At 36.7% G+C, this 11,160-nt stretch overlaps 1 protein-coding gene across 6 annotated transcripts in view; it reads right to left on the bottom strand.

Moving 5' to 3' along the window:
- The window catches only part of Slc4a10 (solute carrier family 4 member 10), a 250,075-nt gene that overhangs the window by 2,943 nt on the left and 235,972 nt on the right, over positions 1-11,160 (bottom strand). For 5 of the 6 annotated variants that reach the window (XM_021226586.2, XM_021226588.2, XM_021226589.2 and 2 more), the window contains 2 exons: positions 9,759-9,826; positions 6,844-6,960 (listed from right to left, as the gene is read on the bottom strand). In XM_021226586.2, coding sequence (XP_021082245.1) covers positions 6,844-6,960; positions 9,759-9,826 — 185 coding nt within the window. Of the gene's footprint in view, positions 1-5,996; positions 6,036-6,843; positions 6,961-9,758; positions 9,827-11,160 lie in introns of all 6 variants that reach the window. The other variant, XM_005069011.4, reaches the window with a different exon arrangement.

Genomic DNA, 11,160 nt, shown 5'->3' with positions numbered 1-11,160 from the left:
ATGTTTTCTATGGGGTTTCCTGAGCATCTTTCTTAGTGGTCAATAACTTAAACATATTCTAAGAGTGTGTTTTTAAAATTGTTTTTTTTTCTCCAATTCAAGCTAGAAACAGCCCTTCTCAGTTGTCACCACCACCCGGCGCCATCAGGTAAGACGTGCCGGAGCTTCTGCCATCTGTGGCCCGCTGCCAGCGCTGAGAGCTGGTGTGAGCGAGTGTCTATGGCACCCGGGTTTATGCCTGCCACACTTCTCAGCACATACTCCTTACAGGTCAGAGCTAAGCAACTTTTTTCCCTTTTCTTTTCTCCTTCCACGAGAAGAGATGACAGTGTGCACATGATGTGTTGAGTGCCTTAATTCTGTATTTTTAACTTCTCTATCTGCATGACTCACTTTTTTTTCTATTTTAAGTTCCTTTTATATGACAAATGTCTGCTATTCTGCTTTTCAAATTAACTTGTCCTTGGGTGTCACTTGTCCCCACCTCTTCTGTCACACAAAGCCAATAAAGCCCAAGCGAATGGGGTGGAGTATCTGGCCTCAGTCTCATCTCCCAGAGCTAAGGGTGGGTCGGGGGGTGACCTACAGTTGATGGTTTAATCGCTCTGGGTTTCTTCAACACTGAATTGAGCTTTGGACCAGATGGCCTCTGAGTCTTCTTGTGGCTCACTTCTAGAATACTGATTCTGGTATTCCTGTTTCTAATATACTCTGTCTTTTAGAAAATAGGATGTTGTATCCTATCTATAGGAGACTTGGCAGGGAAGAGGTATGGTGGCCTCAACTCTAGCATAATTCCTAAGTACACAATATTTTTTAACTTAGGTATCACATTACTTCTTGGTGAATAAATTATTTCTCAATGGTAAGTGGCACAATTTGTCACTAAATAGTAAGGGCAGAGAGACAAAGACAGAGAAAGTATCAACTTGATCCACAGATAAGCTTCCTCCTCATCTGCTTTAATTTTATTGGTGTCTTATATGATAAAACAATAATTTACTAAATGACTATTTTATAATCATAATCACCAAAGTTATTTGGAGAGGCAGAAGTATTATAATCATCTCAAGATCTCTACGAAAATGCTTTCTTTGGATTTTCTAACTGTATGATGATTTTTTGTCTCTCTCTCTCTCTCTCTCTCTGGGTTTCTTATATCTGTTTTTCTAAATGCTAATCAACTAAGCTTTCATCTAAACAAACATATATCATATGTATACTATTTCTTACTGCAATAAACAAATATTGTCAGGTATTGGGAAGATCTAGGAATACATAATAGATGAAATTATCCTTGTTGGTCAGTTCTGAAAACATACATAGAAGTAACATTATACAGACTGATCAGGTTATGTTTGTTTATTTATAAAAATATATGTATGTACATATACATATATGTATGTAAAAATAATTAATGTAAAAATAGGCCATGAATTTGAAAGTAAGCAGGGAGAGAGAAGTACATGAGGGTTTTCAAAGAAGGATAGGGAAATGATATATTATATGATATAATCATAATACCAAAAAATAAAGTAACTAAGAACATAAAAATAAGGAAATGATATTTCAAGAGTGAGCAAAAAGTAGACCACTGTTGACATGCTACTGAGAAATCTATGAGAAAGTTTCTTCCATGGAACTTAAATACTAATCTGAACAGAATTTTTCAAGTAGTTAGGGAAAGGCCTAAGAAATCACAGCAAAGAAGGAGACTCCAAGATAGGAGGAGGATGTAAGGAGTATAGAAGAGAGGCAGAAAGAATAGTAGCAGGAATTCTGTCCAGGTAATTCATCCATGCTTCAATGTATGGCCCCACACCCAGCACAAACAAGAGTCCCATGGCTTAATAAATAAAAGAGGAGACAAAGTTGTAGGGTAGAGCAATGAGAGTGAATCTGGAAGGAGTATGGGGAAAGGTGGAGGCAAATATAATCAAAATACATTGTATGAAATACTCAAAGAATTCATAAAATACTTTTATGATCACTGAAAATGCTCTTTTCCCCAGCATTTATAGACACCACTGCAAGAAACCTTCTTAGGAGTCCACTTTATGAAGCATTGTGATTGTTCACTATGTACAGTAAATGTGGTTTTTGAAAGACATGTTTTCTTCAGACTCTATGAGAAGCTGTGGAGGCAACTCACTGAACAAGAAGAAATCAAGCTGTTGCCTACATAGAGCCTTCATACCTACAGAATGGTACAGGAACAAACTCTGCAAGCTACCAAAAGAGAAACATGAATGCCAATCCAGTCACAAACTCTTTGATCTACAATGGTGTTCTTTCTGCAAGATATGCTAAGGAATGATGGCACAAAGCTCATGGGACTAACTAACCAATATATGATTTGACTGAAGATTCAATCCATGAGATGGAACCCACATGCAATACTGCTTGGGTGACCAAGAACCTGAGACTAGATAACCCAAGAACCTAGGCTAACACCAAACACTATTGTTCCAAACAAAGCAAAGAAGACATAGCAATAAAATTACTCTTAATGACATTCCGCTATAACTATATAATTATACATATAACTATATACTACATAATATATAGTTATATACAATATATAGTTATATATCATAATTATTTTATTATTTAAAAAAGAAATCATTGGGACTACCTAGTAAAACTCTCTCAGAAAAGTAAAACAAAAAACCTCAAAGACGTATTTTTTAAAGCAAAACAAGGTGCTAGAGAGTTGGATCTGTGGCTAAGGGCGTTAGGGTAGATTCTGTTCTTGCATAGAACCCAATTTGGGTTTTCAGCACCCACATAAAGTGACTCACAGCCACCTAACTCAAGTTCCAAGGGATCCAATGCCCTCTTCTGGCCTCCTTGGGCACTGTACTCATAAGCATATACCTACACACATACACATAATTGAAAGTAATATAAATTGAGTCAGGCAAAAGTAGTGCTCAACTTTGATCCCAGAGCTCAGGCATCAAAGGCAGACAGATGTCTGTGAGTTCTTGGCCAGCCTGGTACAAATCAATTCCAGGCCAGTCAGACTACATAGTGAGAACCTGTCTCAATAATAATGATGATAATGATGATGATGGTGTTGGTGGTGGTGATAATGACAAATCTTTTAAAGACCAAAACAAACAAACAAAAAATTGGAAACAGTCTACGTATGCAACAGTAGGAAACTACAAATTATAATATAGCTAAGTAGTATATAATTTCATAAAGTTAAAAGTGATTTGTAAACTATTAATCACACACTGCTAATGACAAATAGCAAGTACACTGTGAGATCAATGTTGCAAATTTAAAGTATATATGAATAAAGGGAATCCTTGAGATTAGTAACAGCAGTTTCCACATAGGAATCACACACAAGTGACACAATCCAAGGCAGAACAATCATAGAAAAGCCAGGCTACCCACTAGCTAACCTGTCAGAGCAAAGACACAAATTTTAATCACTACTTGCTGCAACATTCTCCAGTGCCAGCTTAAGCAACCAACTCTTTTGCAGGACACAGTGTGATTTAAAAGGTATCTTTTTGGATTCACTTTTTTAAAAGTCATTCTTATACAACATACTTAACTAGTAGGAAAATAATTTGCCTAATGCTTTTAGGAGGTTAGGCTCTTTAGGTCTTTCTCATCAATCCTTACTTGACTCAACGAGTATTTACAAGTACAAGATACAAAGTTGCTTTAATGTTGAGTGCCTACATCTAGTGTTTATCTCACCTGTTTTCTTGGAGTTTAAGTGTTGAGTTTGAAAGTTATTTATTAGAATTTTTTTAGTTTATGTATTTCTTGCTAGCTACCAAGCAAGGCAATCAAGAAATGAAAATAAAATTCAAGACCTTTAAAGTAAAAAGATGCTGTAGAGGAGCTTGCCATATGAGTGCACAGCACTGTTCAGCCAGGATCAATGCAGACATACTCAGAATGAGCTGGAATTGTAGTCAGCTCCTAGTTTCTACTCACAGTCAAATAGATACAGTATCTCCAAAAACAAAATGCTAACAAAACAATTGGTACAATACTGCAGTTCTAAACCTCATTTGCTCAGGTAATTATGTTTCCCGAGACACACTATATAGAAAGAAACAAACTGGAAAGTAACTACAGAAGAGAGAGGTGGATCAAAGTCTGTGTGGAACCAGCTTGGGTCACAAGAGATATGGTTCCCAGTGACCTCATCTTTAGGGTTTCTTTGGTTTTGACAAGTGGGTTGTCTGCCATCCTGCAAATGCGCAACCTTCCTTTGCTATACTTCACTCTTTTCAACAAATGCTAAGGGAAAGCAGTAGCTTTGGAAGGGTATCACTGCAATTAATACTGGTGGTTTTAGGATTTCTAGAAGCCACTTCCTTTCTTCCAGAGTTTCCACTGTTGTGAAGATGAAAGGCTCCCCAAACTGACACAGTTTATGTCATGTCAAATTGTGAAGAAAAGTGCTAGCTATAGCAACATGTTTAGGAGCATAACTGTTTCAAGGCCAACCTGTGATGTATAGTAACATAGTAACACTTTATCTCAAACACACACACACACACACACACACACAGGTGTATGCACACACATACACACACATGCATGAACACACACACATGGGGAAGGGCAAGGGAGAGAGAGAAAACTAGACTGAACTTCCATTCCTTAATGGTTTGAAGTTAGATCAGTGTGTATACACGTTAAAAAAACAAACAAACCAAGAAACACAATTATACCAGTATATGAATGATGGTCTGCTTATAAGTAGACACATGTCAAGTATACTACACTGTTAACCAGAATCATCTCCTTCTGAAATTAGTTACATGCATAATTTAAAAACAACTAGGTTTTCTGGGCACCTTTTGACCTTAATATTTACCTTAAGAACAATAGAAAGTATCACACATTATAAAACCATTGCTCAATACAACGGAAAAAAGGAAGAAATTTAGACTATGGACCCATGCAATTCAGAATGAAAAGCATCTGTAAGTTTGATTGTCTCAAATTCTCTGCCCAGTTACCATGATTGGCATTTCATTTTGAACTCATGAACCTGGATTTCATATTTTAAAATAAATTAGAGAAGTGCCAAATTTTCCTGTGATGGAATCACAGGTACAGATTTCGTGGGCTTAAGCTTCCTTCCTTACTACTCTGAGTTTCTTTCAGGAGTTCTGACAAAACACAAAATTACTGCAAGGATTATAGAAAGGGACTAAGGATTTTGAAGAAAGAAAGCTAGATCATGTTTGTGAATAAACATTACTGCTGCTTAAACCAAGCAAGGGAATACATGCTGGTTTTGAATCCCTGTTCAAAGACACCATTCAAAACTCTTAGAAATAGCCTACTAAGAAGCTTATGTCCAGCTCCTTTGGTCTAAATTTTAGACAAATTTAGAGTCAGACAATCAGAGGAATTTAGTCAAGCAATGAGAGAGGAAAAGTGGCAGGGGAGGGAGGAAAGATTGCATCAGCTTCTAGTGACTAGGGTCTCTGTCTTATTTACTCTGCTTGCTACAGAGATGACATTGAAGCAGCATGCCATTTTGGGGTGACAAAAACTAGCCATAAGAGGTTTCCCTCCGAAGACTAATTTAGTCTCTCTCTCTTTCTCTCTCTCTCTTTCTAGTCCATGGCTCTGATTGTGTTTCATGAAGTTTGCAGGTATCAGAAACATTTGCAATTTTCAAAATTAAAGGGCAAATTTTCTTTTCACAATCTAGAAATTTGATACCATTACTTGCTAAGTATGGTTCTGTAAGCTCTGTTGTTTTACCTGTTATGCATTTGCATACTTTAAGGGGAAACATGTTTCCTCATGTTTCAGAGCCCCTTAAAGAACTGAGTAGAAATAAACACCATAAAAATCAGTCTTCCGTTGGATTGGAGTACAAGACTCTAGGGCTTTTGCCTCCCCAAAACTCACACAGATGACAGGCTGACCAGCTTTCCAGAGGACACCATTTAACATAAGGAAATGCAACCAGGGAGTAGGTTTGAGGGTAAAGGTCTTACCTTTGGGGAATCAGCTTCTAGAGTGATTAGGAAGGGGAGCTTATGATAAAAAAATGTAATATAAAAATTAAGTAGAAAAAGTTAATGTAAGGTTATAAAAATAAATAAATTAAATCATTATTACACCATCCCCAAACATCAACCACTTTCTTATGACAAGAAAAACTAGCATAACACAGGGTTTTCTTCTGATCAGCTTCTAAGATGGCTGCATGCTAAGATCCACACTCATTTACAAGTCCTGGAAAATTCAGCGGAAAACACCAGGATTCCCTTACTGTTTAAAGACTCATTCTTCCTCAGCATGCACTTAGAATCACCAACACAGCTATAGGACTGCTCACGTGTCTACAGACAGTGACAATGGATGGGTGTTCAGGGTAAGGTCAGGGAAGTTTGTCGGGGACTTGAAAATAGGGAACTAGAAATCAACTAAATGTAGAATGATCATTACATGTGCCAAATCATTGTCACAAAAGGAAGCAGGGAGTGGGGAATGTGGTCCAGTACCTACGGTGGTCCTGGAAAGTATGTGATGAAAAAATACAATGAAACCACACAAAGAAAGAATGGGCCAAAATGCAGGTTCAAAATTGTCATGCACTGGGGTCATTAATAGCTCCATTTCCCCCCCACTGTGGTAGTTTTGGAGGTTTTTAAAAAAATTATCTTAAAGGAAGATACTGAAAAACATAATATTTGTAAAAATTGTCATTTTCCCTTTCGAAAAAATTTTCTGAAATATCTGAAGTCTAAATTTGACTAAAACCAATAGAATCTTTTCCTAGTGAATTTATGCCACAAAATCATTAGCATTTATATAACCTTATTATTTCAAAATTCAAACCTTTTGGAAGGAAAGCGTGACTCCTTATCTTTTGAGTTGTCAGCAGTAACCAGAAGGTTCCCCCACATGGTAGTCTTTGACATTTCATCAGAAATATTGATCACGGATGGGTCATCTCTAGATAGGAGTTTACCCAAAATGAAATAATACACAATAAACAAGTCATGAGGCATTCAGGTTGAGAAGATGAATATATGATTATTTCATAACTATGTGAAACATCTTATTTAACGTTTTCATAGTAGAGTGCATACAACATAGAGTTCACATCTTAAACATTTTAAGATGTACAATTAAAACTTATGAAAGGCATTTTCAATTTATAGCCCACTACTACATCTGTCTCCAGGATTCTTTCCACCTTATAAAACTGAAATCTTACATTAAACAATAACTGTCTGCTGTTTCTTCCCCTTCCCAGCCCTGGCAAGCACTATTGTATGTTTTGTCTCTATTGTTTTGGGTATTTTAAGTGCTTCATGTAAGATGGATCATACAATGTTTGTTTTTTGTGTCACTGTCTTATTTTATTTGAAAAATGTCCTCATGGTTTAATATGTCCTAACATATGCCTAAATTTCTCTCCTTTTCAGGTCCAATAACATTTCATTTTATTTACTATAGTAGCATATTTTAATAATTAAAATTGAGAAACATAAAGCAACTCCCTCAGTTGTTAAAAAGTATCTGAAAAATCTAGCGTAAATATTCTAGCTGTGTAGTTATAGACTTGGGCTACGGCTTTCTTAGTTTGTCCCCGATCTCAGATGTTTGCTTCTGATTCTGTTCTAATTTTAACTGCTCAGGAGGCCCGTGCTGCCGCCATTTTAAACTGCTGCTCCACTACCTGAAGCCACCCCCCCATTTCTTTTCTTCCCTCTGCCTTCCTCTCCTTTTTGCCATCTACCACATTGTATTCGCTATTCACAAGTATATTCTCTGTCCTGATGCGCTGTTCTGCTTGAACACAGGGGCAACAGTATTCTAGATCACTGGTTAAGAGCCATTTCCCCACACAAGTCAGCCACAGCTGGACACATGGCACTTCCTCAGTAATTATGTGTTTGAAAACGAATTCAGCCTGAGCCTTTGACAGAGTATTTCCCACACATCTGGGATGTGTTAGGTTCTATGCTGATAGTTGACTGGTTTGGTTAGTTTTGTTCTTTTTTTATACTTTAAATGTAAAACAATTATAGAAAACATTTATGTAGCTTCAAAACCTCTCAAGAGTTAGAAACATCATAAACAGCTGCATAAAGTAATCACAGACCAAGTGAAAACTTTTGTAATAAAAAAGCACTATTTTGCTGGGTATTGGTAGCATATGCCTTTAATCCCAGCACTTGGGAGGCAGAGGCAGGCAGATCTCTGTGAGTTCGAGGCCACCCTGTTCTGCAGAGCGGGTTCCAGGACAGCCTCCAAAGCAATACAGAGAAATCCTGTCTTGAAAAAACAAAACAAAGCAAAAAAAAAAAAAGAGCACTATATTTTTTGTACATATAGGTATCATTCTTTACTGTGGAAAAAAATCACATTAACCAAACTCCTAAGCTGGCCTCATGGCAAGTATATTGGTAGCTGTTTACAAGAGGACAGCAAACCGAACATTTAGGGTAAATGAAACACTAGGATTCAGCCTTACCCAATCTGAAACTGTGTCTTTAGTTCCTGTAGCCTTCTAGAAAATAGAACTTCCTAGAAACTAAGAATAGATCAACTAATTTCCAAAAAAAAGCATTACACAAAAAACAAGTATATCATGATATTATGAGACAGCCTTATGAACAAAGAGGTTTGGAAAATTTTGAATCAAGCAAAATTAAACTTTCAAGGGGGCAGTGCTACCTTTGTTATTGCATATGCAAACTTCCTTTATAAATTTACAAAGTAGTATGCAGTTTGAACTGTGTTTTGAACTTATTTAACTACAAAACCCTTTTGGAGTGGCATGTCATAAGGCTAATTTCTGTAGAATTCACGTGAGAATATACTGATTCAATATATCAAAAGCATTTTAAATGAGAGAAAAGAAAGAGTTAAAATACTTTCGCCAGTTGTGTTCACTTTGAAGTTGCAGGTAATCACACCTAAACTTTTGGGGGAGAATATTGTGTTAGAGTACGACTCTGAGATCCAATGGATTATTTCTCATTTTGTCTTTTAAGCACCATGGCAAATCTCTCCCCCTAAAACTTTCATGTTTATTTATTTACTGGCAAAGCCTAAGAACTCTGAGATCGTACATTCGGGTATCAAATAGTACTTAAAGCAGACTTTGTGAGGAAATTATTCAAACTAAAATTTTTGAAAGAGGAAAGGAGGTAGAGAGTAGAGGAGAGAGAGGAAGGGAGCAGAAAGAGGAAGAGAAGGAAGGAGGAAGAGTGAGAGAGGGAGGGGAGACAAATGTTTGTAAAAGTTTTCACTGTAACTAACAAAAATTCCTTTTAACAGTCTCTGTAAAAAGATCAGTATATTTCACAGAACTACATGACTATTTTCTTAAATGACAGACAGACTGACTCCTTTAACTCAAAAGTTAGGGATCTTTTCGTGAATTGCTTTTGTTAAGAGCAAATTCTCAGATTAAAAATATTTTTCCAAGGTCATATTAAAGATACTGATCTCATTTATGCTAGAAATGAATAGTGAATGTCTTCAGGTAATAATTTCTGGAAATATGAAAGTGATCTTATAAAACATGAAAAGAAAAGGCAACTCCCTGTTCTCATTTCATTTTATGTAATTTTGCTACACACAAGTATTGGCAGAACTTACTGCAATGTGCAATTTATTCCTTAGTCTTGAATTCTTTTGGACATTTTAACACAACTTCACTAACTTTCACATGGTATGGAGAGTATAACCAGCACATCCTATGACTCCCACTTGATGTGGTTTAAACATACTCTTACCTGTAGTGTCCCTCCAGTGGGAGTTGTACTGTGCCCTCATCTTCCATGGCTAGCATACTTTGTTCTTCCTGGAAAGACAAATGTACCGTATATAAAGTGAACCTGATGGGTCTCCATTTTACATTAAAGGAGAAACAGATTAATGTTTTATTATCTCATTAACCCCAGGACCTTCCACTTTGTTTGCATTTATTAATGCTAGCACAGGTCCTTTCATAAAGCCTCAGCTACTAAGAACACAAGTAATTAATGAAAATCTCATAACACAAAGTAATTTAAACGCTAACAGCAATCTCCCTCATGTCATTCATTGTGAAACATGGTTAATTTCCAAGCACATTAAGAAATAACCTAAATTTTACAAGAACAAAAGTGTGGGTAATGTTATGGGAGAGCTTGTTTTTTATAAATTTAATTGACATTCCCCAAATGCTCTACCAGGAGGAGGTGAGGGCCGCATGTTCAGAGCACTGATCCGTGAACTCTACTTTAGAGTCGCCTGTAGGCAATGCTAAACCTTAGTGGTTCCTACCTATAGAGCTTCTGATTCTGTGGGCCAGGAATAGGGAAGGGCACAAATTTACATTTCTAACAAATTCCAGGTGATGCTGATCATGCTGGTCTGGGACCACATTTTGAGAATTGTTTTAGAGACTTGGAAAAAGACAGAGACATCTTATGTGTGTTAAAACATGGATTCAGGTCTGGGGGAGAGGGTTCAGTTGGCAAAGTACCCATTAGACATGAACCTGCGTTCAGATTCCCAGAAGCCATATACAAGACCGGCAGCACCAAGGAACTGGAATCCCAGTGCTGAGCGGTAGAAACAGGCAAGTCCCTAGAGTTCTTTTTCCAGCTAGCCTAGCGAATAGGTAAACTCCAGGCTCCAAGACAAACCCTGCTCTCAAAAATTACAGTAGAAAGTAATAGAGAAAAGCACGTGATATTGATCAGGTATACCTGCATGAACATACATGCATATCCATAAAACATGTATATATAACCTCCCAAGAAAGAAAGGGGATTGTGACTTGCCATGATGAAGGAAAATACAAAAAACAAAAAAACTCCACTTAGTTTTTGTTTGATGCTTCAGATTTCTTCTCACAACAGTAATATTCCACCCTTCTCTATAGAGTGAAAACAATGCATCCATGTATACATTTCCTTTATTTATAAGACATTTAAATATATGTATATATTTAATTTAATTTTTCTTTTTTTAATTTAAATTAGAAACAAGCTTGGTTAACATATCAATCCCAGCTCCCTCTCCCTTCCTTCCTCCCCTGCTCCCTGCCTATGCCATTTTTGAAATGATGATAAACTTAAGGATATCATATAGAAATGTCCTATATTTTTCAATGACATTCTCATTACATTTTTTCATGTACTACATACG

This window comes from Mesocricetus auratus, unplaced genomic scaffold (genome assembly GCF_017639785.1).
Source record: "Mesocricetus auratus isolate SY011 unplaced genomic scaffold, BCM_Maur_2.0 Super-Scaffold_100004, whole genome shotgun sequence".
Lineage (NCBI taxonomy): Eukaryota > Metazoa > Chordata > Mammalia > Rodentia > Cricetidae > Mesocricetus > Mesocricetus auratus.
The sequence above is the reverse complement of the archived record's forward strand: the minus strand, read 5'-3'. Positions and strand labels throughout refer to the sequence as shown.